At 40.2% G+C, this 27,511-nt stretch overlaps 1 protein-coding gene across 2 annotated transcripts; it reads right to left on the reverse strand.

Annotated features, from left to right (window-relative positions):
- Positions 1-9: 9 nt before the first annotated feature.
- csrnp3 (cysteine-serine-rich nuclear protein 3) lies at positions 10-27,039 on the reverse strand. 2 transcript variants are annotated; one of them, XM_061054383.1, is made up of 6 exons: positions 26,835-27,039; positions 25,984-26,025; positions 7,486-7,654; positions 4,412-4,671; positions 3,981-4,277; positions 10-3,848 (listed from the first exon to the last, which is right to left on the reverse strand). In XM_061054383.1, the coding sequence occupies exons 1-6, from the start codon at positions 26,835-26,837 to the stop codon at positions 2,712-2,714; spliced, it is 1,908 nt and encodes a 635-aa protein (XP_060910366.1). In that variant the 5' UTR covers positions 26,838-27,039; the 3' UTR covers positions 10-2,711. The 2 variants fall into 2 exon arrangements, with proteins under 2 accessions (XP_060910366.1, XP_060910367.1); XM_061054384.1 differs by lacking the exons at positions 25,984-26,025; positions 26,835-27,039 and adding an exon at positions 13,807-14,151.
- Between the last annotated feature and the right edge of the window lie 472 nt (positions 27,040-27,511).

Raw genomic sequence — 27,511 nt, forward strand, 5'->3', positions numbered from 1 at the left:
AAAGACAAATTTAAGATAGTGAATCAATTTACTCATCACAGACTTTTAGTAAAACCACAATAAATACACATTTCAATATATCATTCATAATAAATACCGGAAAATAAAATCCAACACAGGATTCTTAACTGGATGCAGTGTCACTGTATAGCCTTCTCACACTGAATGTTTTGGCAACATTTATTTGTTACATAGACCGTGTTGATGCCTCTGATTGCCTGTAAGCTTGTTTTGTACCACCACAGTGATGTGAAAGGTCCCAGCTACTTATCAGTCACACACGATCAACAAAAAACCAGCAATGACCCTTTCTGATTCCAAAAGATGGCAGATATTTGAAAGCCTGAAGGATGATGATTATCTTTATTCATGCAGCAGCAAAGCGCTCAAGGTAAAGAACTTCAGCAACATAATACCGTAATACTGTTCTCTAAATTAGCACAGTCAATCCTCACATTTTTGAGCAGTCAATCCTTTTTCTTTTTTGTTGGGATTTCATAGAAAACATGTTTCAAAAGCTTATTTACAGATTTTTGGCAAACAGTTTTTAAAAATCTGGCTGTTAAATATATTTTCAATGGCTCATACTTGGACTCAGGACTCATACTGTATATCTGTAAATGACTGATATGAATCAAATTTCTTAATAGTTTTGATTGTCAACCTTGAACATTTGTCTCCTCAATATACAATTAGTAAAACTGTCATGTTCATTATTCAACAAAAAGTGTACCAATATGAAGTACCTTGATGGTAAATTAAAGGGAATCTCAGTTCGTTTCATTGAGGATTTTCTCTAAAAGGGAATGCCTATTAAAAACTCTTAAGCTATTGCACACCAGTAGAACAAATAAACATCATGACTGGAGCCGCATAAATAAACACCTCAGTTATTAGACAGCGGATTTCAGCTTAGACAGCTTTCCCAAGGCAGAAATCCAATAAACACTTCAGTTATAAAATACTGAGATAGTAGGGTTCAATCATTTGTCTCCAGAACTTAAATGGAGAGTGGTTACTGATACTTTTTAAATGATGCTAATTATGTTAATTCAATGGTAGATATAGTGTCCTGTTGTCTATGAGCTTCTCATACTGTTGGAGATATGTCAAAGTGCTATTTATCAGTATCCCTGTATTCACGATAATCTTTAAAGAAACAATCCTAATTTCTTGTGGCACCTTTAATTGTGGAGTTCTCAAAGTGAACAGTAGGGAAATATAACAAGTAAGGGGCCATATTTTCCCACCATTCAAGTGAAGTTTAAATCGACTGCATGCCACTGGACTCCCAACACATAAGTGCAAAAGGCTGTGAATTGACATTGTATGCTATTTTAAGACACTGTATTACAAACATACAAATAAGAATTCAGGCTTTTTCATGCTTTTCAAAAACATAGAAAAGCATATTATTGTGACAAAAAGAACAGAAATGTACAGCATGTATACAACACATTTTCATATAAAACAATGGCAACCCCCCCTCCCGACTCTTAATGTCACTGAGATTCCCAAAAACAGCATGCTTATTATAAAACATTTACAATAGATAAGTATACACATAATTAAGAAACAATAAATTAAGCAACAATAAACCTTTTTTTCACATTTGACAAATACATTAGACATAGAAAAGTTCCATCTACAATACAATATCTGCTTAAAACTAGAACTTTACATTTAGATTACATGATACGTTGCACAGCATGACATAACTGATGTTTGTAAGTGGTTGTGTTTTATTATATCTCGCAGTTAAGCACACACTGTAGTTTGGAAACGCTCAGGAACTAATTCCTCCATAACACTTCCATGCTGAAACTATTCACCATATTCACCAAGTGGCCTTTTCCTCTGAAGTAATGCTTGGTTTAGAAAGCTCAAATGCTATCATGATGTTATATTCAGTGTTCCGGGATTCTTATCAGGGAATCTGACATTGTTAGCATTTCACCACTCCCCTTTCATCAGCAACTAAAAAAGTGAAAATTGTAATTCCTGTGGCACACAAAAGGTTAAAAACAACATTTGATATAACCAGATAACCAGTAAGCTAGTCAGTCGAAGCATTTAACCACTAACTAGCCCGATTTCTGTTAGCCTGCTGAAATCACTGTTAGCAAGCTTACATTACCATTAGCCAGCTAGTTTAATCGATAGCCATCTGAGCTAACAGTTGGCTAGCACACATCACCATTAGCCAGCTACATTTTCTGTAAGCTAGGAATGTACACCTTTCCTTTCATATCGTACAGTGTATTCAAATGGTAACATAAACAAGACACTTGCTAACTAGCTGTTAGCTAGAAAGGGTCTGATAAAAATAACAGTTGTCTGGAGGTAGCTTATTGGTTTTTAATATGTTGTTGTGATTCATTGTTAATTGATTTTAAAGTTGAAGCAAGGGAATGATGGCAGTTTTTTCACTTACACATTATTATTCAACTTATAACCTGGAACACAGCATTATGACACACAGCCTTTGAGTTTCCCATCCAAAGTATGAAGTCAGAAGAAATGGCTGATGGTTGAATATGGTCAAGGTCTTTTTAATAGCAAGTGTTAAATGTACTACATTGGTGTCAATTGCTTTGGAATTTAAGGTCACATAATACAAAAAGGTCATGATTATGTTTCCTTGAAATGCCACTTGGTCAGGCTCAAGTTAAGACATAATAATGAAAGAACACTTTGAAAGGTGAGGCCCACTAAATGGCTGTGACCTCGGGGCAATGGTCTGGTAAAGGGAGGTTCTTAGCGTTGCTTGCTAGTAAGGTCAGGTCAGAATGGCCATTATTAATAGTGGACTCTTGCTGTGGCTGATCGGCTGTCATACTGGAGCTGTGGCTGCTGTAGGAATCCTGTGAGTTATTGTTCAGGTAGTTCTGAAATTGGGGCTGGTTCTGGTTGTCCGGCTGCTCCACAAATGTCACTTTGGACACCTTGTTTTCTGTATCAGTTGTGGAGCAGGTCAAAGGGGTGGCCAGAGAGCCATTGGTCAGAGTGAAATTGTGATTAGCATTATTGTATTTTTGCTCAGCCTGATTGGAGTAGTCTATGTACTGTTCGGCAGACATGTTAAAAGGTCCTTGGGATACGCTACCATTAGTTGTGCTAACCGGATCATGGAATGCTAAGGCTTCACTGTAGGGTTCGCTGGGTTGACTGGTTTGACTGTTAGCAACCGTACAGGAGCTCCCCAGCTTGTAGTACTCAGCCGAGGAAGAGTTCATTAAATAATTGTTTCCGTTCATGTTGTTTTCATGCGGTGCATTATTGAAGCAAAGCACAGCAGACAATGGAACCACCTCAGTATGATTCACTGGTTGGTTTCCCAAGTTCTCAGAATTCTCTTCTTCATCCTCCTCCTCGTCCTCTTCCTCGTCCTCAGAGTCACCGTTTGCTAAGCTCTGCGTGCTGGAGTCGGACAGCGCGCTGCACACACTGCTGCTATCCTCCTCGTCCTCTTCATCTTCTTCATTCTCCTCTTCCTCCTCCTCCTCCTCATCGTCTTCTTCATCTTCCTCGTCCTCCTCTTCATCTAGAGGCTCCTCCATGTCGGCCGCGGTCTGAAGGTGCATCGCAGTCGTTTGTGGAACAGAATCCGACAGAGAGTACTCCAACCTGTGCTGGGACTGGACCAGAGGGCTGCCCAGGTCGTTGGTGTCACCGTGGTAACCGTTTGCGGGGGACGACTGCTGCTGCTCGCGACTCTTTTCCAGCTCCAGCTTCATTATGGTGTGCAAGAAATGTGTTCTTACACGGATGGGGTTAAACTCCACTCTGCCTGTTGAATTGCTGCAGCCCTCTTTGGAGCAGCCACATGGGAACGACATACGGTCCACCTGAGGAAATGATATGTTGAACAGTCACCCGCATAACATCAGTAATTGATCCCTGCAGCTTTTCTTTAATTTACACTACCTTTTTTCTGTTTTCAAGTGTAAAACTCAAAATATTTGTTTCATGGGACTTACCTGGCATTTGATCCCCGCGATGCTGCAGGCACAGGTCTCTGGATCGCAGAAGATTCTGCAATCACAGCCGCAGTCCTCTCTGGACATCCTGATGGAGCGCAGTTCATGTTTCTCTTCCACGTCAATCTTCTTCACCCCAGAGGAGCGCAGCAGTGCCCGTCGCTTTTTAGTGGTGAGCGGCTGCAGGAAGAAGTACTCGTCCACCTCTGTGTTGTCCAGATCGATGTCGTCGTCGGAGATATCCTCCGCTGTGAGTGTGTCAGCCTCTTCAGACTCCACTGTGCCGTTCTTAGTCAGCTGAAAAAGAAGGACACAGCCAATGAATTTTTATTCAAAAGATCCAATTTAAAAATGAAGAAGCTTTTGGACCAAATCGTTTTCAAAGCAGTGCAAATTTTATAGTTAAATTATTCTTTAAAAAAGGTTTTTACCTTGAGTTTGATTGAGTTGAGTTTCTCCTCCTTCAAGTGATCTCGGAGCATATCTCTGTGGATCCTCTCCTGCTCCAGGGCAAACTCACCCAAGGAGTACTGGCGGATCCAGCTGTGCCTGTTGGACATGCCAAGCGTGCTGCCTCCCTGGCTCGGCACGCTGGTGAAGCCTTGCCGCCGGCCGAAGTAGTACACCGTGACTTTCTCAAAATGCACCCTCCTGGTGCGTAGGCGCTTCTCTCTCTTTAGTATCGAGTCCGCTACAAAAGGAAAATTGGAATGTTTAAAAAGTCCTTTTCATCCGGCTTTTAAACAGTTTTGACAGTTAATTAATCCAAAGAGGAAGAATTAGACACAAAGAATCAATGCGTCAAGACCACTTCCAGTACATTCTGTTTTTTTTTTAAATCATTATACGTTCTTTCATGTTTGACTTTATCCACTAAAAGCCTGTTAAGACAAGTGACATTTCTATGGCTAAATGTGGGACACAGACTAGCTGAGGGTATTGTTCTTCAATGCCTGAAATGTGAGGACTTCTTTCTTGCCAGCTTGGAGCCTCTACATCTCTTAGCACAGCTTTGTTGGGGAAGGATTTCATCACATCTTCCTGCTTCTGCTTGGCATGGGAGCCCTCAGTGTGTCTTTTTAAGGAGAGAGCCACAGGAGGAGGGGGAGCAGAGAGGAGAGGAGGGCAACGGTGGAGCATAAATAATCCTCTGCCTGGCCCAGAAATGAAGAGCACTGGTACACAGAGATGGTGTTCCCAGCGTTCACTGCATATCAGACCGACAGGACAAATAGAAACCATCTGCTTCCAGCAGCTCTCCACCACCACCGCACACAGGAGGGACAATGCATTTCATTAAAGAGGCATAACTGTCCGACTGAGCTGACTCCAATTATCTACAAACTGTAATTCAAACAGCTTGTTTTAAGTGTCAAAACAGTTTGCAGATGTTAAGGTTTATGTAATCACCAGTTTGAGGGGTGTCTACATTAAAGCATATATGAAAAAAAAAAGAACATCTCACAGGTATTTTTCAGTTTTGCAGGCTATAATCAGCAAGCGTTCCTTTGCCCTTTATACGGTCCTGAACTACTTCTCACACAAAAACAAACACATTACAGATGGTATTTTCTTCTCTCCCTAACACAACAGCTCAGGATGTAAAAGCACTTAAGACTTAATTGTTGCATCTCTCCGCCAAGACAGTCAATTTCTGTTTATGCACATGTCACTTCGCAGGAGAGAAGTCTTCACAGTGCACAGCTCCTCGTGTTGCTGTTAGCTACCAGCAGCTGCAGCTGACACAGAGGCCAAGCTGAGCCTTGAGGGACGCAGCACCCTATTTATGTCTCAATACACGGGGGGGGGGGGGGGGCTGTCACTCATCTGCATGTCCTTCAGACAGAATATAGTGCATCATCTAATCACAAATTAAGAGCTGATTTTGCATCTATTAAAACAGATTAGAAAACTTTTCTTTTTTTTTTTTACTACAATAGATAACCAGAGTGTGCACATGTGCTTCACTAGATGAGTCCTTTCTTTTAGAAATTAAGAATTGTATCATTAAGATTTGTTTGGCACAAACTTGTACCCGAAAAATAATTACTTAACTACCAATGTATTAGATTCTGTCTCATCCCTTAAACGTTGAGATTCACAAATTCACCACATCACTTACAGTAGAAATGACACAAATGTCTATTTGAACCTACAGAGGAAACGTGCGTTTTGTTGTTGGTTTTATCCTCGATTAAGACTCCATTAAATTCCATTAAAGTCAGGAATTCTCTTGAAATCTTGAAGCAGCAGAGCTCTTCAGGAGCATATACATATTTAAAAGCAAAATAAGTAGCTTCACAGAATAATTATTTAGTAAACTGAAATTGATTTGCGTTTAACTTTGTCAGGACTTTGAACATACATTAAATCTAACAAATGACTTTTACTTATCATAATAAGGACACGACAAATGAAACCGTGATTCGTTCTTGACTTTTTATTCCTGACTAATTTAAGATCATTTACAAAATCTATGAAATCATCGATGTTTTCAAATCTTGTGACATCAAGAGCCATAAAGGATTTCTGTTTAAATGTGCAACTAAAGAAATCTGACACCTTGTAAAATGATCTTTGAAGTAAGATTAAGAATCATAATGTGCTTTGATTGGTATATATGCCTGATATTTTGATCTTAACAAGCTATCTTTAACAATTTCTCTACAAATTTAGCAAGTAGCATTTTACATTAATTGTAATTAAGACTCCTAAAAAACAGCATGGAGCTCTGTTGCCCGTTAAATAATCACTCCAGAGACAGCCATCTCATAGACCTATTCGTGTTCGTCAAGACATTTAAAGACATGACATTGTGACAGAACAACGAATTGGGTAATAAAACACTGTTCCCTTTGAGTGTGTATTTGCGAGTCTATAATTTATACAAAATAAAACATAATGACCCCATCTACTACTAATGTAGTTATCCTGGAAAGCTACACAATTACATGTACAGTGCCAGCAGTGTTGCACAAACACAGCTTGAGACTGCATCACCTCATTCATCTGGCTGTGTCTGTGCACTGAAGCTGTTCCTAATGAGGCTGCCTGTGCATCCTTTCCCTTTATTACAGCACCCTCTCCTCTCCTCTCCTCTCCTCTCCTCTCCTCTCCTCCCCTCCTCTCCTCTCCTCTCCTCTCCTCTCCTCTCCTCTCCTCTCTTCTCCTATCCTCTCCTCTCCTCTTCCCGCCTCTCCTCTCCTCCTCTCCTCTCCTCCTCTCTCCTCTCCTCTCCTCTCCTCTCCTCTCCTCTCCTCTCCTCTCCTGCAAGGCCATTACTGTAAATGCATTATACAGTCCCGAATCAACAGACATGCACATTTGTTTTCTTCCACCTGCATCCTGCATTGATGGTTAATTACAAAACCCAACTGTCTCTGAATTTTCTCCACCTTGATTACATATCACTTTCAGTGTTTTGGCTTTGTTTTCCCGGTCATGATACGATGACATTAACTTTTAGCCTCACGCTGCACAAATCTAAAAGACACAAGGCACTCACGGGTAAAAGGGCTCGAGGCGGAGGGGTTGACACTGTCACTGCTATCCCCGCTCTCGCTGCATGAGACCTCATCATCTGACTCCCGCAAGGAAGAGCACGGGGAGGAGGAGGCTTCTACCTCCTCAAATTTCCTCTTCAGTATTCCGCTCATGGCCCGCTGCATCTGCACCTGAAACAGACAGACAGGAGAGAGAGAGAGACATTTCAGATCCAGTTTAGGGGCCCTCATAATCCTCGGCACACTCAATTAGCAATGAGACCCAGACTCCCCTCACCTCCCCCTCTCCAACACACAAACACACACACTCACAATCTCTCCCACCGCTATCCCAGCTCCCAGGCGATCCCTGGGCGATTGATCACCTTGGCACAAAGGAGCTGGGATGGAAGGAGAAAGCTGCTAATTACATACAACATCTGCCTTACAGGAAGTTCATTCCACTGTTTTTGATTGGAGAGGATGGAGAAAGAAAAAGCTTGACCATCATGTCCTGCACTGCTTCACGTGGTTGCATTTAATCAAATTGAGAATGAATACTTGATTTACAATTAAAACCAAAACATCTAGTTGTTTCATATGTGTTAGGTAGAAAAGGGAAAACGATGTTGCAGCTTTTTCTAAACAAATGCAACAACCTTAGACAAACATAAGTTGCATTGGTCTACAAATCTGTGCATTATACAGGTGCACAGAGATGCTGATCTGCATTTCCAAGGAGCTACTGAAGTGTGGCAAAAATCTGTACATGAACTACACACCCTGCAGCTACAGAGGAGGAATCGGTGAAGCTGTTGTTGACAGCATAATGATATGCCTTCCTGTACGTCTGTAATGAGCTTCTCTTCAGTCAGATGCCTTTTACTGAAAAAAATAAAAATAAGAAAAAGCTTTTCTATGACTGTCTCTTGCCATCCATTCAAAGCTAGATGTCTTCGCCTTTGGGTCGCCACCTTGCCATGTTGGACAAGCTTCAGTGTTCCAATGAATCTAAGAGGGATGCCATCTGGAACTATGCTGCTGGTAGGATCACCCACAGCAGCAAGGATGAGGGGGAGACTCCAGACAAAGTGTGATCCATCCACAGGGCCTCAACAGCTAAAGTGGCAGAGGATGACAATCGTCAAAGGCTCATGCCATTAGAACCTGGCCCCCCTCTGCCAAGTTCTGTATTGTGGCTCCAGGCGCACCAAGCCTTTCCACATTTAGAGATATCCCATGCAGGCGTCCTCCCGATAGAGAACCACAACATTTATTATCCCGATTCAAAGTCCTGTGGCGACCAGGAAGTGGTGATGGAGGCAGGACTGTGAAGTCTGGAAGCTCCCCGTCACAAACTGGCACAGAGGCAGTTAGTGTTTGATTCAGTGATTAATCTCTTGGACTGAGGCAGAAAGAGCACCCATGACTGAGCAGCCCTATTTAGGATCCACTCTGCCCACCCCTGTAGAGAAGGGTGCTGGCGAAGGTGCCCTGAACAAAGTCTGCCTCAAAAACTTTTGCCTGGACTACGACATCCAAAGAGATCACCATCACACAGTAAAAAACATCAAAATTCACACATCGCTGCCTGGGACATAACGACCTTAATGGACAACAAATCCAGTGATCCCACCAAAAGGCAGCATTACAAGAGAGCTAAGGAGATTCTTGGTTGATATTGCGGTGCTGTCTGAAACCTGGCTGGCTCAATTTTCGTTATTCACCATCTTATTGGTCAGCACTTACCTGAAGCAGTCAACATTTGAGAACAGAACCAATGGAAAACATCTCAACATAATCAGGCTCAGAGCCTTGCCATCTCATAGCTACAGTGTGCCGACAGCAATTCAAACATGGCCCATTCAGAGAAGGATCTGCAGTGCACTCTGGACCTCTTCGCTCACCTGAAGTTCCACAAGGACTAAGAAGGATGACACTTGACCCTAAGCAGCTGCCGTCAATGACGATGACAAAAGGTAGATGTTGATCTTCATCAATCAAAAAGCATTGAAAATTGCAAAGATTTATCAGCAGATATTGCTCTGCTGTAGGCCCGTCAGTGAAAAACAACCATTAAATAGGTCCATGATAATAATAATATGTAATGTATTTAAATCAGGTAAAGCCCAAGTGGCAACCTGGTGTTTAGAATAGAAGCCAACACCGTGAAGTGCAAAAAACGTCAAGCTGGCTCAAAATCCAATGCATCCCCATTAAATCCCATATTAAAAGGCCCATTTCTACAGTGGTTAAAAAAAAGCTTGTTTACAGCCAAGTTAAAAATCAGTTTTGTTCTCAATATCTCTTTCATTATTGGTAAAAGCTGTATGTGCTGTTAATGTTTTAGAACTCATCTGTTCTGAGTGTTTTGAGGCAAAGAGTTACATAATTAGGCACAATAAGTGTCACGGGTGTTGAAAACATATGAACTGGACCCAAATGCAGATCAAACAAAAATAATTTATTTTAACAAAAAAAAAGGCAAAAACAAAAACTTACTTTGTTCAAACCAAAAAGGGAATACAAGAAGCCACGAGGGATCACACAGGAACGACTACCACTGGTAAACTCTGACAACAACTAACATCCGACATATAACACCGACAAACGACAATGAACTGACAGAAGGGAAGAAACACAGAGACTAAATAGACACAGGGGTAATCAAACACAGGTGAGACTAATAACACAGGGGAAAGAAACACTGGTTACTAGAACTACAACATAAATCAAACAAGAAACACTAAGACACACAGAGAACTCAAGAATGTAACATAACCACTAGAAGAAAGAAACACAAGGATAAGAAACTACAAAATAAAACAGGAAACACTAAAGAACAAACTATGAAACATTAAGACAAAAACACACACGGGAAACAAGCAACACTAGGATGGACAGGAGAAATTAAAACATGGAAACCTAAACGCTGAAATACAAATCATGACAATAAGTGTTTTAATTGGCAAGCATTTTAGCTGATGGCCAAGAGGTGGGCCTTACTTTAGCTAAATCCCATTACTGACCTCCAACTGTTGCCTTTGTTATTGTTGTTTTTATCATTTGGAATATGATAGCTAGAAGACGAGCTAGACAAGTGAGTTTTAACAACCCAGACATTAATGTCCTGCCTCAGTGAACATCTCTTTGCCTGCTTCACCATCAATGGGAAGTTAGCCAGGAGTCAGGATTTGGCTTCATAAGTCTTCTTCAGCAAACCCATTGGTGATGTCACTGAGACTAAGTGCATGTGTTTTGAACAGGCTACACCGTACAGCCATGTTATGCAGCAAAAATAAATCAGGAAATATTCATGTCCATCTGTGCAGGTGCAGATAAATGTTTTTAATTGGAGCACTTACACATGCAGAGGCAGTGGTGTTAGAAGTGTTACAGACCACTTCAATGTCAATTGAGCAGCCATTAACTCCCTCTGACTGATGATGCAATTAGACAAATAAACAAGAACAAGCTCATCAGTCAACTACACTGAAACTAATCAGCTCTACACTGGAGCTGGCTCTGCACTCTCACTGCCAAACAATAGATTCTTTTGATGACTGTGGTTTCTCTTTGAACAAGATTCCTTTTACAATTCCTCAATGTGTAATAGTTGTTATATTGAAGGATTTATTTAATCATAGACTATCAAGACTATTTTTTAATCACATACATACTTGAAATGTAGTCCTTTAATGTGTTTGGCTGACGATCCTTTTGCAGCATTAGCTGGAACGTCATGTCACTCCTCAAAAAATAAACCCAACAACACAGCGAGGATGCTATGACTGGCAGCTTTTCCCTCCCTGCTTTCACTCCTGGAAGCTGGAATCAGTAAAGACAGCATGCATCTTCACCCAGTCCCACTCTTGTCTATCTGCCAGAGCAGCTTGTGGGGGAGTTTCCATTCACAGACAGCCACAGTGTGTTTCATCTGAGCTCTGCTATCGAGTCATTACAGATGCAAATGCTGCCTGAGAGGCGTGCTGCCAGAGAGAAAAAAGAGGTGCAGCCCAGAGAGGAAGAGCGCTGCCAGCCAGAGGGGGGTCATTGTTCCCAGGAGGCTCTGCTTGTTCAGCGCAGTGACATGGCACCGGCAGCGTTTGGAGACGCTCCAGAGTCAATAACTCTACCTACAACTGAGGAATGTGAGGCGTCCTCCGTCTGAGAGAAAGCGGAGGAGAGAAGAGCCTGTCAGGGTAACCTCACTGAAGAGATTTATTTCAAGAAAGAATTAATTTGTTCATTTAGAAGTGAAATATGTAGGAGCAAGCGCTTATCATCTTTTAGATGTGAGGCAATAACTGAGCCGGCTGACAAGAAAACCAACAGTCTACTAGTCAGTCACAATATAGGTACCAGTACCAGTATTGGTATAGGCTTTCAGTATAGTCTAAAATGCAGTATCTGATAGTATGCCAATCAATGCATTGATCCGATGTCTGCTGCGGGCATAAATGGAAACAAAAGCTGGCAAAATTTTAGCAATCATTACTTGCCCACCGATATTAGTTTGTTTTATCTACTGGTTTCACAGGGGTACTCTGTATCAGACAATACTTCATTTTAGGTATCTGAATTATTATCAGAAGGTGAAAATATGGTACATGGGGACATCTCTACTAGGGCTGCACAAATAATTGCAATGTCATTGTTATTGCAATAATAGCATTTGAAATGATAAATAAGAATTGCTTTCTCACTTAGCAAGTTTACATTTCACCTTTTGGATGGAGGCCTGAGAATAATGCTTTGACACCATTTCGATGCAGCTAGATGAAGCATAAACCAGCTATCAGCTACTCCCAGTTTAATAGGATTTTGGAATCATTGAACACGTTTCAAACCTGAGTAATTTGTACTCTTTCATTGTCACTTCATATCTCAATATTCAGCAAAGTTTGGGCGCATCGGATATTTTTCTCATATGGTGCTCTCCTAATCTCTACAATCTACTAGCACTGCAACAATTAATCCTTTAATCCATAAAGTCAATTGAATATAGATAGATCATTTTGATAATAGATTCATTGTTTTGTTGATTTTTTATTTAAACCCAAATGAGGAACATTTGTTGGTTACAGATTCTTCATTACTGGCTGCTTTTGTCAAATTGTGCATGAAAGCCTTGATGTATGACCTGCTGGTAATCAGGGTGAAGTGTCACTTTGGAATCTGGCAAAACTGGATGAACATTTTATAGATTAAGCAATTAACTAAATGATCATGAAAATAACCAACAGAAAGAAGATAACAAACATTTGTTGCAGCCACATAATTAACTTTTTCCTGTGAATTATTATGACCACACAGTAGTGACATTAACTAAATTAATCCTAGAATAAATTAAATTAGTCTGGAGAGAGTTAACATGCTGATCAACAGCAGCTGCTCATCTAACTTTAAACCTGCAAAAATAAAACGTAATTCCCAAATCACATCGTTTGTTGTGACACAAGAGAGGAGTGGAAATTTCCAGCTGAAATGACCCTGTGCAATTTTATTTCCTTCCTAGCCAGGGTCCTAATTAGAAACCATTGTTGGAAAACCTTTTTCATATTCTTAGCCCTCAGCTGATGCTGCGCTAAGGCTTTGATACCAAAAACCGTTTCCATGGAGATTATAATGTACTCTCACAACCAGTGATTTCCCATATGACAGTGTGCCACATACTGTGTATAAGGGTTCTTTATACTAGAGCACCAATGTCAGCGCCAATTCATCTCAGAAAATAGTGTTTCATTTTTAACAACATCTTCTGTCACAGAGTAATGTATTCTAAGTGTATTTGATTGTTATAACAGCATGTGAAGTTAAACCCTTGCATGACATCATGAGGCACAGAGTTGTGGGTAATCTAGGGTGAACCTCTTTCATCACGGTTAAATAAAAACCAGAGGTTGTTGCTCCTCTACAACAGCTCTTTCTTTGTCTTCTCTGTTGCCTTAACAGTAATCATGGCTGGGCAGCGTGCACTATAACAGTACCAGGGAGGAAAAAAATCCCAGAGAAATAATGCAGCAAAAGGCAGCTTGGAAAGCCCCTCCCTATGTTTGATTTCCTGTGCACACAACCCAACTCTTTTTTTTTTCTTAATCAACAGCGCTCACACAATTATTTTTCACCTCGTCATTCACCAGGTTTCCCACAATCACCATAAACTGATGTGACAACACAAGGCTTACAAACACTCATGCCAAGTGACGCCAACAAGCCTATGGCATCTGGAGCCAGTCATGACACATCAGTCCTGCAATGTTCACATTACACTCCTCTGTGTGTGTGTGTGTGTGTGTGTGTGTGTGTGCGTGTGTGTGCTGGCCCTCACAGGAAGAACTGACCTGTATCCACTGGCAGCCTGTGACTCCTTTCACCTCTTCTCACAGCAGCACAGCCACACAGTAAAACAAAAAAAAGTGGCTATTCAAAAAGCAGGTGAAACATGCTGAATGAAGAGGTTCCTCAGTTGGTTTCAGTCCACTGACTTGCAGCGACCCCTGAGCTTCATGAGAGAAAAAAAGGTGCACGAGTATGTGTGAGAGAGAGGCTTGTAATTTTCCAGCACTGGCTGCACATATGCTTTTATTGTTGCAAGTCGGCAGTCTTTCTCACTTAAACCCCCCTGTCTGTCACTGTGTTCCTCTCTCTCTCTCTCTCTCTCTCTCTCTCTCTCTCTCTCTCTCTCTCTCTCTCTGGCCACACAAAGGCTCATTAGCTGCAGCCGGCTGAAAGGCAGGAGACTGACTGGAGCATAGAGTGGAGCAGAGCAGAGGCAGCCTGTGAGATCACATGGGTGGGATGTCTTAGAGAGAGAGAGAGAGAGAGAGAGAGAGAGAGAGTCAGGCGGGCCTCTGCTCCTGCTGTCTGCAGATATTTTTACCAACATGAGCAGGGTAAGGGAAAGGAAGGGGGGGGGGGGGGGGGCAGAGGTATGTATGGGGGTTGAGAAAGGAGGGAGAAAGACAGAATGCTGGAGAGATAGAAAAGGGGGGGGTGCAAAGAAGAATCAGGGCACTGGGAAAATGGGGAGGAGGGTATAACAGGGCTTCTGAGGGGAATGGAAAGGGGAGAGGAGACTGAGGAAGAGGTAAAGTGAGAGAGAGAGAGAGAGTAGGGAAGGGTGAAGGATAGAAAGCGGGGTAAAGAGAAGGTAAACAGGGGAAAAAATTATGCCAACAACAACAACAAAAAAAGCCCAGAAGTATCAATCTAAAATCTTGGAAGACATCTAAACACACACGTGAAAGAGAGGAACTATAACATCCCATAGAAAATATATAGAAGAAGAAAGCTAGAAAATAACTGAACCACCTCATCCTCTGGAAATAAGACTACAAAATAAAAGCTCAAAGTAATTACAAATACCAAAGACTACAGAAAATAACATGTTTCTATAACACTGTCACATGAATATATCAAGGGCTGCCAAGACAATAATACACCACCTCAACCAAATTAAAACTAGGGATGTTCCAGAGCGACTCATTTCAAAGTCGTTTGATCGCAAATTCAAATTCAGACTATTCGAGTAGTCTGAAGTTAAAGACATACTCGGAAAACAGTCAAACTTGAGCAAAATGTGTTTACCTTGACTAAACACCAAAACACAGCGTCTGCGAATAAACAATGTCAAATTAGTTTGTCAAGTGTGGCCAACACAAGCAGTGCAAACACGGCCTGCTATCAGTGCTTCTTGCAGGTTGGTCCACATGCCCGTGCTTGCTGGTTATGCATTGCTTCGCTCCAGTGGTTATATGCCAGTGTAAACTGATGAAGCCTATAAACAACTTTATCTCTGTTTTCTAGATCAAAATACTGCCAAATCACTCTGTGTCATCTTTCCACTGTGCTGGTTTGAATCCTGGTTGTAGAGCATTAAGGCAGTAGCTTTTAAATGGAGCCCTAGTGGCGGGTATCTGCATTACAGCTTGGACACAACATTTAACCAGTGTCTCTAGCCACGGTGATGATGATTACGGTTTAGTCGGCTAATCATGCATATCCATAATTCAAACTACAAAATAAAAGCTCAAAGGGTATCTTCAGAATAAAAACGACAACCGAGCATCACACACTGTTTATATAAAAATGTTGGCACAATAAGTACACTAATTAGAAAATTAGTTTAAAAAAAAAATCTAATTAGATTAGGAAATAATATATACAACCTCATCCACTGGAATTAAGCCTATCTTAAAATCACACAGGAATAAAAAAAATATAATCATGCATTGTTTATGAAACTGTTGTCAAATCCAGCAATAGTACTTTTTCAAACAAAAAGAATTAAGTTAAGAAGTGAATACAGATAAGGTCATGTCAACACTACCTCATCCACTGTTATTAAGACTACAAAAAAGGTCAAAGGAATTCTAAAGACTAAAATCTACAGAACATCATACAATGTTGACATAGAAATGTTGGAAACAGAAAAAACAAATATACAGAGCAGAGGAAATATCAACATAATCTGTGTCATCCACAGGAAATGTAATTTGTCAGCACTGCAGTGAATGCATAAGTGAATGTGCTCCCAACACTTCCTTTACCAGGAAGTCCTGCAGTAGAGTCAGCTGGGTCATAATTGTGCAGTCAGCGAGCCATTATATCATTCTTACACTCAAAGACATAAAAGGTCCTTCACTTCCTGGTACAGGAGAGCTGTAAGCCTGGAGGCTTTTTAACAGCCTTATAGTCTTAACTTAGACAAATGACTCTTTATAAGAACAAACACAGCAAACAATGCAGCTTTTTTATTTGCTCTGAACATGATCCTTAACAGTTTCCTTAACAATGTCAGGTAAAGTCGACTTTTATTGACAGTCTTATGTTAGGCGAATTCTTGCTTTAATGCAACTTCAAGAAAACTGTTTGTAATTCAACCCTGCAATGTGCTGCATCCACAGCCTATAGTGTCCTCACTGAACCTCGCTCTGAAAAGCACTGCACTCCTTCTCCTGCCCTGTTGTCTAACACAGTACTGTCTGTCTCTTATAACAACATCCAGCCACTGTTTAAGACACATTAGAAAGCAGGAACAATGCATTAATTCTTAAACAATGTAAGATTTAGACAACTGACAATTTATGCTCCACTGATACATTTAGTAGCAGTAGTAGTAGTGCTGGGCTAGTTGTAGTGGGAATTGTATATTATTTAAGGGATATATTCTGTCCTAGAGTGACTTTTGCCATTGAAATGGCTCCTTTTAAATATGCAGTTTGAGCACAGAGAGCCGGTGAAATTGCACTGACTGTACTCTGACAGACCGCGCTGAGTACTCAAAGATTACAGCTGGCTGTTATGGATGAATCAAAGGGACCGAAGAACAAGCAAAAAGCATAATAATGCAAACGCAGCAGCAAAATGATGGACATATTTTAAGAATTGATGCAAAAGAAAGGAGCTTTTTTTTTCCTTTTTCTTTTTTACAGTGGATTTAAAATAAGGTATGGTTGTCCATCAGACAGATTTAGTAAACTGTTTTTAGAATAGTTTAAAGAAACAGAATATTAGACTATATGATCATGAATGAGTCACGCCTGTTCTGATGTACTATCATTAATGCTTTTTATTAAGTGGGTATTCATGTTGTTGAGTCATTGTTATTCTTTAAATGTATGATATAGCTGTTAAAAAGTAACAAGATACACACAACCACACTCTATACTGCTCTTTTCTTTTCCATGTATAATGTGTTGTGTGTTTTTCTATTCAAATTTAAATAAAGCTGTATTTTACTGTGAAATGAATTATTTGTAAAAGAAAATACACATTTTTGTAACTTTTTTTAATTAATTTTGTCCAGAACCTTAGATAAAATGTGTTTTTATCTTCATTCCTTTATTGCTGCACACATAAGCTGGAGAGATGCCATTTGTTAAACCATTGCACCAGTGACTGTGACCTTTGTTTGCTTCAACCTTCACTGGGGTTTCTCATTTCCTTCAAATGAATTAAAGATAGCAGGAAAAAATGAAAAATAAAAATGTTTGGAACTAATAATTTGAGTCCTCATATTGCAATGAGGTCATAACCTAACTGCCTATGTAACAGATTAGAGGTGATTTCTAAAATATGTTTGATTGATTGCATCTTTAAACAAAGCACTTTAAAACTTTTAAGAAAATAAAAAGAATACTTCTTATTTCTTACAGAAATATGGAGGTACTCATGAATTTTTTTCCCTTCCTTATACAGATACCGAAACTAAACTCTGAGTATGAGTGTGTGCTACAGTAAGTGACCCTCTGATACCAGACAAAAGCTCAATATTAATGGTTAATAAATAAATAATAATAACATTTAAAAAACCACATCACTCACTTTGTGCTTGCTTTGATATGGCATTGAAGCCAGTTTCCGAGGCTGAGACAGATACTGGCATCAGTATGGGTCCCAGTATCTGTATCTGTATTGGATCCACTCATACAGAGAATACTGGTTTTTGAATCATGAGTTTTAGAATAATATGATGATAATAATAGTAATAATATTATTATTTTAGAATAATACACCTTTTACTGTTTTACAGCTCATGAACAAAGTGGAAGCAGAAGGATCATGTAAGTAGCTGGACAGTGGACGGCTAGTTTCACTGCGCTGCAGGACCGAGAGGTTCAGGAGAGACACACACAGGCCAATGGTAGCAGCTCATGACTGGAGCTGTGGGTGGAACGTCACTGTCTACCTTTTTCTTGTTTCATAAGAAGCATTTAGGAATATAAATACTTTTAGTATTTTAATCATCCGTTAATATCTATGCAGTTTTAAATTAATGTTGTTTTGTTTCTCTGTTTGTTCTATTTTTTTCTTACTTGTGAGCTATAGGACACTCCTGAATTTCCCCCAGGGGATGAATGAAGTATTTATTTATCTATCTATCTATCTATGTTTATGCTTATTCTGACACACCTGCTTCTTCCCAAAAACCTCCATGATTCTCTGGGTCACCTCCACAAAAATAGTGATCCAGGCCCTCCAGAGGGTGTAAATGTACAAAGTTTAGAAGCAATGATTGCATAAACCCCTCAGTGAGCCCACTAAAACATTTGTCTCTGAATGGTCTGGCTTCATGACAACATAACAAAGACAGTTTAGCATCATTGGCCATGAATCAGAGCATTTGATGGCAGAAGCTGAAGTGAATCAAGGATAAATGAGTCATTGCACCCGCCCTGCTTTTTTCACCTTCATCGCTGCAGTTATCCACCTCAACACGCAACCGCTTCCTCATAGTGTGTTAACATATCATACAGAACAGATGGAGTCAATGAAGGCTCAAGCCCAAGGCCAAGGGTCTTCATCAGGTTTCCATCAGATGCATGTTGCAGCTTCACTATGTAGTTCCATCACACAGATCATAATGCCATCTGCCGCCATTCAACAGGGTCTGAAATCAACCCAAGATTTTTTTATCAGAAGAAGTAAATTATTTTTTCTTTTAGTTTTTTTTTCACCGACCATACAAAGCCTGTGTATAGGAATTCTTATGGACTGAGCTGCATCTCATCTTTAACCACAGATAGATTTGCACATTTGGTCAGTTTGTCTCCCCTCAGGGTAAGTACTGATAAACAAAAACAATGTTGCATCAACAACATGCATTTATTTGAGGGACAGGATAGTGGAAAGAGAAAGAGAGAGTGACATGATGATGAAATAAAGGAAAAAAACAACAGTTCGGTCTCGAACCCGGGCTGCCTGCTTTGAATAATTCTTATAATATTATACGGGTAGTATGCCACTATCAGAGTGGATTTCCATTAGATGTCAGCAGTCTCTCAGACCAAAACAAACTTTTCTTTGGACAAACCTCCTCTGTCCCCCTGCACACCAGTTACCCTACTTCCCCTGCCCCTCCATTGCATTCACACATGCAGCTCCTCCTGAAATATCAGGAGTTTTTTCAGGAGTTTTCTGCGAGTGTGAAAGCCTTATTAGTGTGCCAGCCAAGTGCAGCTGTAAGACCCATCTTAAGGATCTTCTTCTGGATTTGGAAAGTCAGTTGGCTGTCCTTCAGTTTTACTCTTGCGATGACAGCAGCATCCCTGAGCGGGTGGGGCTGTCGCTCTTCCTGCCAGTGTGAACAAAGCGCTGAGAACACCAAACCCAGAGGGAGTTTGACTTCACTCTTCTTTTTAGAAAGTCATTACTCAAAAATATATTCAGACAGGATATATTTGATGACTGCTATATTAATATGTAATTGTTGCAAATTATACCTTTAAAGGTCAGTGGGTTCCTCTAAAATAATGTATTAGTCAGTTGACAGCAAATCCAAGTGTAGTGATTGTGTATGGAGAAAAAAAGAGCTACATCATATACAGGCTGCATCCACTGAGCCCAACTGCTTCACTGCCCTGTTAGTTTCCCAAGTTTCTCAGTCCAAGTGCATACTACTACAGGGAGGAGGATTGTCAATTAACTGGCAAGCTAAAGACCCAGATATTAGCCCAGGATCTGGTGAAGACCAGTTGTATATTGTAGGACTTTATTGGTTCAGTCAACCAGAAATATTTATCCAGATGCCACTGATGGTGTGTCTCTATAGGCTGTGTTTATTCAAAATGCATTAGCAATACAAAATAAATTAACCTATAGTATTAACATAGTATTACAGGAATGATTTGAATTTTATTTTATTTTATTTTTTTATTTTTTATTTTTTCTGCCCCCTGGTGGTCAAAATATTCTAATTGCAGCTTTAATGTTTCTAATAGCAACAATCTGCCTGCACACTCTCACCTCCCCCTACTACATAAACATCCATCTGCTCAGGCATGAAACCTTGCAGGTATACATATGTAAGTCAATAATTAGTCCAGTTACATATGTATACACTAATTATTTGCATCATTATTTGAGAAGACTCACTTCCTACAGGAGGATCAAACACTTCTTTGATCGACTGCCAAATATTTATAAGTGGGGGAAAAGGAGGGTGGGTTGGTTTCTATTGATTTAGATTGCACATTTCTGCTGTATCTGCGTCTGCCAAATGCCTGTGCCATTCAATATGGCTGGTCGCAGCACAGACAACTAGTGTTTCCGCAGTGATGGAGCACACAGTTATACAGCCCAGATGGCACAGCAGATCTTTCTTTCTTTGTCTTCATTTGAGAAAGATTTTTTTTTTCTTTGCAGTAGACGCTGTCTGAGTTAGTAAGACTGCATTCCAGTCGGACAAACCGATCGGATCACAGAACAGAAAAAAAAAAAAAGAAACCTTGAAACCACAAAAGATCCTGAACCAAGCAGCCATAGTCTGAGACTGAACTCATCCATCACTGGTGACACACTCTGCCATACACTGCAACCTTGAACGAGAGAGAAAGCTAGGTAGGAAAGAGAGAGAGGTAAATAGATAGACAGAGAGATAGAAAAGGAAAGGGGGGGGGGGGGGGGGGGGGGGGGGGGTAGGTCTCAGCTGGACTCCCCTGAGGAGAGGCTGTGGCCTGGATGATTATACAGCTATAGATGATGTCAGTGGAGGATCCCAGCCACGAGCACACACACACACACACACACACACACACACACACACACACACACACACACACACACACACACACACACAAAAGGCAACATGTAGAACGATTTCTCCTGATAGGTCAGGGGCTATCTGCCTTAATCTGTGCTACCGTCATGTTCAGGAAACACACAATAAACATAATTTGCAATATTTCCCTGGAGAACACAAAAGGACCACATACTAGTAGAAATAAAACATTGTTCAAATCAAAGGGTTGTTGTTTGTGCATTATAAACAACAGACAATTCGTACAGAAATCCCCTCTGATCGTTCTGCTTCTTTTCAGAAATCCATGTGCAAATGCTGCATTAAAGGTACAGTATTTTGCAGCACAGAGATTGTTTGCACTATGCCTAAATTTGCATCCGCATTATCATTAAACACTGAGAAAAAACACCTTCAACTTGACAATAAACATTGGTAATGGCTGCTTATCCATTCTACTGCAATACGGGTCAGATGAAACAATTCTGCAAATAACCAAATGATCATCGTCAAATATACCGTCATCTTCATATTTAGTCAGATTTGTTAGAACTGAACACGTACAATAAATAAATGAAAACATCAAACAATCAAACACAAAGGGAATCCATTTAAAGAAATGTAGCAACATCCACAGATTTATGCAAATGAGACTTCACATGCGCTCTGTACATTTGTTAACTTGCACTCGCCTCAGGCTGCAGACAGATCCGCTCCACACACACATGAAAGAGGGAGGGGGTGGGGATGGGAGGGAGAGGGCGAGGGCGAGGGGGGGGGGGGGGGCAGGAAAGAGAGAGAGAGAGAGAGAGAGAGAGAGAGAGAGAGAGAGAGAGAGAGAGAGCAGCCCACTGCTCAGCACTCAGCACACGGAGGAGCTGCAGCCTGGTGATGCCTGCTGCAGCCTCCCTCCTGCAGCTACAGTGCTGGGAATCATCGATCTGCTCTTCCTCCTCATGGAACAATAGAGGAAGCATGGTTTCTTATTAACCATGGGGGTCCAGAGAAAAGAGTGACGCCTTTTTCACCACTACATATCTGGTCAAAATCAACTGACATTTTTACATCCTTGGAATAGGAAAGAATATCCTGAATCAGAGTTTGTAAACTGATTTGACTCCTGGCATGATTTTGTTTTATGTTTTGGGGGGTGGGGAGGAGGAGGGGGATCCGTGATCTTTTAAAGCAATCTTTTACACCAAAAATCCCTAGTTGTGTTTTAATGATACAAAGCTGCTGATGAGATAATCTTTAAAAAAGACATTTCATCCAGCACCTCAGTCGTCTTTGTTGTTACAAGCAGAGATCAAAATACACCATACAGCGAGCTCCACACTCAGACTAATGTTTTGATTTGCTGTAATTCAAGTCACACAGCGGCAGGCATAATCAGGTCCTCTCACCCTCATGTCAATCAAAATGCTTTGCCTAAATTATTCATGCCGCTATATTTTATTTATGACTATGTTTTTCCCATGCCACCTGAAAGTTCGCAAAAAGCCGGTCTTGCTGGCAGAAACAGGAGCTGCCGAAGTGTTTCACAGAGACTGAGCTGCTTTCATCTCTCACACACAGGCTGGGGAAAGCTGTGGGATGTGGGGTTCATATTCTGCAGACAAGCCCTATCATTTATATATAGAGGCAGTACCATGCGGAGATCTTGAATCAGGGTTTAATATGCAAAACATTCACAATGTTATCTGAGAAAATTCATGAAGTGGGTCAGCCCTGCGTGGGATAAAAGTATATAGTCAATTAGAGGGAAAGAAAATTACCATTGGTTATGTTTTTTAAGGATACACAACTAGTTCAAAGAGAGTCATTCTGTGTTTATTGGTATGGATTTTGATTATTATAGTAATCAATTATAGTATGTTTTGTTCCTTTTTTATGGTAAAGACCTTAATGAAGAGTGATGATTGGACGATAGAGCAAGACAGACTCTGTGATGATAAATGCAGATTCCTCTATAGGTCGTGGGTACTTGATGGGTGTGTGTATGTTTTTATGCCTTATGATTCAAAATCGGACTCGTTTTTGTAACAACACTTCAATTACACCCTCTATGAGAGGGTCTATTTAGAAGTCTATGAGAACGTTAAGTTATCTGTTGGATCTTTTAATAACAGTTTTTTTTAATACATTACTCTTTGTTGATTAATTGGCCTGTTGGGTATTAACCAAAAATTTGTTACACAGTGCTGAAATGAAAAAAGAATGAAAACATCCATACACTTATTTCTATTACTCAAAATGTGTCATCTTACCAACAAGACCGATAGAAATCACTGCACGTCTTTTTATCATGTAGCAGTAGCCCCTGAAAGCTTTAAAGCCCCTGAAATATTGATCTCAGATCCTCTACAACATTTACTAGTATCAGCTTCATAAGAAATGTTTAATTTGAGGAGAAAAACTGTTTCACTTTAGCTTTCCTTGGATCACTTACAGTACCTGTCTTTAAATGTAAACAGCAGAATTACAAGTAGGGTCAAATAAGAGTATGAGTGTAAATTTACAACTGGAATTCATCATCTGCACTGATTTCAGAATATTTACAAATAAAACAAATACAGAATCAGCTGATGTTTTCACTGGCTATGTAAAGTATTTAAATGTGTAACCTTTATTTAACCAGGAAGTGACTCATTGAGATTAAGAATCTCTTTCACAAGAGCGTCCTGGCCATGACAATAAAAAGTGACATACCATGCGATAACAAAAAAAAACAACTAATTACAGCAGAAAAAATATATATATATCTGTTTTTCTTAACACTTAATTAACTGGCAACAGACAAAAGATTCCTAATAGGTGTCATGGCAACATCTTGAGAGAGCACAATCCTGAAGCGTGAACACTCAGAGCTCAGCCAGGAAGGAGCCGAACACAAAAAGATTCACTTCAAACGCTTCTACATTAGAAACCATGAACCCTGCTGAGACACACAAAGCTGTTCTGTTATCTATATCAGCTGACACTATGAGCTTTACTACATATCGACAGTGTGATTCTAAATCTGAAAATAAAAACAAGTACAATGACAATAAAAGAACAATTCACTGAATATTGACTGAGGAGGGAACATCACAGAGAGCGTTCAAGAGCAAAACATGTGAGTAATGTTAAAGCTTAATTGATGTTTCAAATCTTTTTTCAAACACAGATCTGGCCAAGAAAGGAGCATAAAGATGATCATGGCAACAATACAAAGACACAATAGTGACTGCACCAACGTTCACCAAGAGAGACAAGAGAACAGATCAGAAGACTGCTCATGTCAAAATCAAAGTACAACCTTTACTAGCATTGAAATATTTACATTTTAAAGTAGAGAAAACAAAACTGAACAAAACAGGCGACATCTGCAATTCTTTAGACAACGTCTTGTATATCTTATTACTGAGTGTATACTGGAGTAGTAATATAGTAGTCTAGTAATATCGGCACATCTCTGCAATAAAATGAGCCGATACCGATATTATAGGCCGGCCGATATATCGGGTGGGCTTTAATTATTGGTTGAGCTACTTTTTCATATCGAGTCTTTACTAATTTAAGTTCTAAATCTAATGATGTAATTTCTTGAGTGGGGTGGAGAAATGGTTTTCTCATTATTTTCATAATTTAGAGAGTTCTATACCATAATATAATAAAAGGACATTTTATACTAAAAAGCCAATCTATTATATTTGATGTATTCCTTTTTCTTATTTTTTCCATGATGAACAAGGTTTATAACATTTAAAGGGCACTGGAGTTATTAGAGAACACCTACATTCACTACTCAGGCGGATGTTTTTTTAAATTTCTTGCCTAATGTAAAGTAAAACCAGCTCGTCTTCCCCGAACATCAGTTTACAATCTAACCTTTGACCTCTCCCAGTAAATCTGCCTGAAACCTCCAAGTCGGGCTCAAAGCCATGAATCGTTGCAGTTCCCACATAAAAAAGAATCCACATTGATTGAGCTGTGCATGTGAACCTTTAGCGTGCAAAGCAGTTCATCCACCTCCTGCAGAGGGACTCTCCTCGGTGCTGTTAAACCACAACACCTTTTCCTGTGAATCTTTAATGGAGCACATTCACTGTTATCAGGCTTTAGCCATCTGTGCTACAGTATGTAATAGCAGCACGGCAGAATCACTTATTCAAATAAGCCAGCTTAATGATGCCGCGTTTCACAAGTAAATACATCGACTTAATGTTTCAATGTCCTTTAACTCGGTGCCACATGTACTAATTAAATTCGGCTCCTCTGAGGACGCCGTGCTGATAGACGGAGGAAGCAGATGGATCGAGGAGGAAAAAAAAAAAAACAACAAAGTCTCAAGAAAGAGAAGGCCCACTCCCCCAAACACACACACACAAATACACACACAAATACACACACATACCCTTTCACATTTCAGATCTAAATTAAATCGCAGGGTAATGGTTGTGAGGTTGTGCTGCATGTTGGACTACATGATTTTTACACAGAGATGGTCTAATGGTGCTGCCTTTTATTTCTAAAAAATGTCTAAAATAAAAGGCAGCACTGTGAAAGTTAGACAGGATGATGATGCTGACATATAAAACCTGTTATGTTTATGCTGATGTGTGGATATTACTGTTTCTAAAAAAAGGATGTATTAATACTAAGAGAAACAGATGAGTTTGTCTTGGAAATGCCCAATTGTTTGTCACACTGATGCTTCGTTTACAGTTAGAAACACAATGTAATCAAGCATGTAATAAAAGAAAGTCAGGGGGGGGAGTCCTCTTTTAATCATTTTCATATCAGAAGCATCTCTCTGTTATAATCCAGTGAGAGTAGCACAGCTGTCTGTATTGACTGAACACTGTTGTCTGTATCATCTCTTGTCATCAGAGCGGCTTCTGTTGCAGCGTAGCAACAGTTGTGCCAGATTTTTATCTTGTGAGCATGGATTCAATATGTTAATATGATGTGAAGACTGATATTTCAGACAGAAATTTGGACAAGATGCATGTCTTACCTTTAGTGAAAATAGATTACACAGTAGGAACCCGTCTCGGTTCTGTGGAAACAGAAGAAGAGAATATAAGTTTTATGTAGCCTGAAGATGATGTTTAACTATTTGTAAATTTACCAGATATCCAAAAGTGCACCAGGCCTTCATTTAGTAATAAATGTGTTATCGACAGCAAAACAGGTTTTTATCATGCAATTCCAGCACTGGAGTATGCATGATTGACAGAGCTTTATCTGAATCTCTTTGTGAGCCACTATTTCCTTTTATAGCTCTGGGCTTGTGGTGGTGGTGGAGGGGTCTCCCCGGGGAGGTAGGAGGGGGGGGACAAACTCTCTGCCTCTTCAGCAGGAGGCTCTGCAGGGAACCAGACTCTCTCTCTCTCTCTCTCTCTTTCTCTCTCTCTCTCTCTCTCTGCTCCATGTGGTCTGCATGAGAGGCTCTCAGCCAGTTGGCAGTTAGCTGGCTCAAAATTGAGTTAGTAGCCTGTGTGGCACACATGTGCGACCTTAAAAAGAATACACAAAGGGATAGAATGGCTCTTACATGCAGCACTCGTTTGGTCGAGCCTTTTGTCTACAAGAAGTCTGTACAATTAATAAAAAGAAAATATGGACTCATGTTATATATGCCCTACAGTAATGATGTGTGATTCCATAAGAGTTTGACAAATGGACCATTCAGGGATGGATCCCAACATTTTAAGGTAACAAAACAGCTGGCACATATTAGGCTATTCTAATTTTCAACATGCAACAGAGAAATAACGTTAGAAAGAAATTATAATTTTATTTTTATGTTATCATGCTTGTGTTAAATAGGCTACAGGCTTTTCATCTAAGATTTCCCACACTCACCATTCATTTCGTTACTGTCAACCAGCCAGTCAATGACGCCCCTCTCTGAATGGACTTCACAGTTTTCTGTCTTTAACACGTTTCCTCTGCTGATATCCTCCACCGCTTTATCTCCAGAAAAACAAAACAAAGCGGATTCCTGAATGCTGTAACACTAACCGGCACAGTTTTCGCATCTGACTGAGCTTTAACAGGCTCTCCTCCTTCCGGCTGCTCGGGAAACAATGGTGCAGCATCAGACTGACAGCTTCACGCACAACGTCACTCCCTCCGTCCAATCCGATCCGCAGAGCTGCTGCCTGTCTGCGTGCTCACTGTGGGCTGGACCCCCGTGGACTCATGTGCTCTCACTGCAGTCAAACGAGGTTGGCTTGAATATCTCTTTCTAACACATTTAAATCAGAGATGGTGCAGCAGCAGCAGCAGCAGCAGCAAAAAAAAAAAAAAAAAAAAAAGTATCCTATGTTTGTTGATGACGAATCTTTGACCATCGGGTGAAATAGCTTCTCAAAGGAATTCCCTGTCTGCATTTGCTGTTCAATTCTAAACGGAGGGGGTAACAACAGAAAATAGTAGCCTACTGTACGTCGTTTCCTGTCCTGTTCTCTTTTTTTGACCCACCAAGGGTTAAGTCATTATTTTAGATTTACTGAACTTTGTTTTACTTTCTACTGGTA

The sequence above is a fragment of the Labrus mixtus genome, chromosome 13, assembly GCF_963584025.1.
Source record: "Labrus mixtus chromosome 13, fLabMix1.1, whole genome shotgun sequence".
NCBI classification, from domain to species: domain Eukaryota; kingdom Metazoa; phylum Chordata; class Actinopteri; order Labriformes; family Labridae; genus Labrus; species Labrus mixtus.

Excerpts from the sequence above, each read along its gene's own strand:
- csrnp3 (XM_061054383.1), bottom strand. Across the intron at positions 7,655-25,983 it reads GTAATCTATTTTCACTAAAG|GTGCAGATGCAGCGGGCCAT; the intron begins GTAAGACATGCA and ends TGTCTGTTTCAG. Across the intron at positions 3,849-3,980 it reads TCGCGGGGATCAAATGCCAG|GTGGACCGTATGTCGTTCCC; the intron begins GTAAGTCCCATG and ends TCATTTCCTCAG.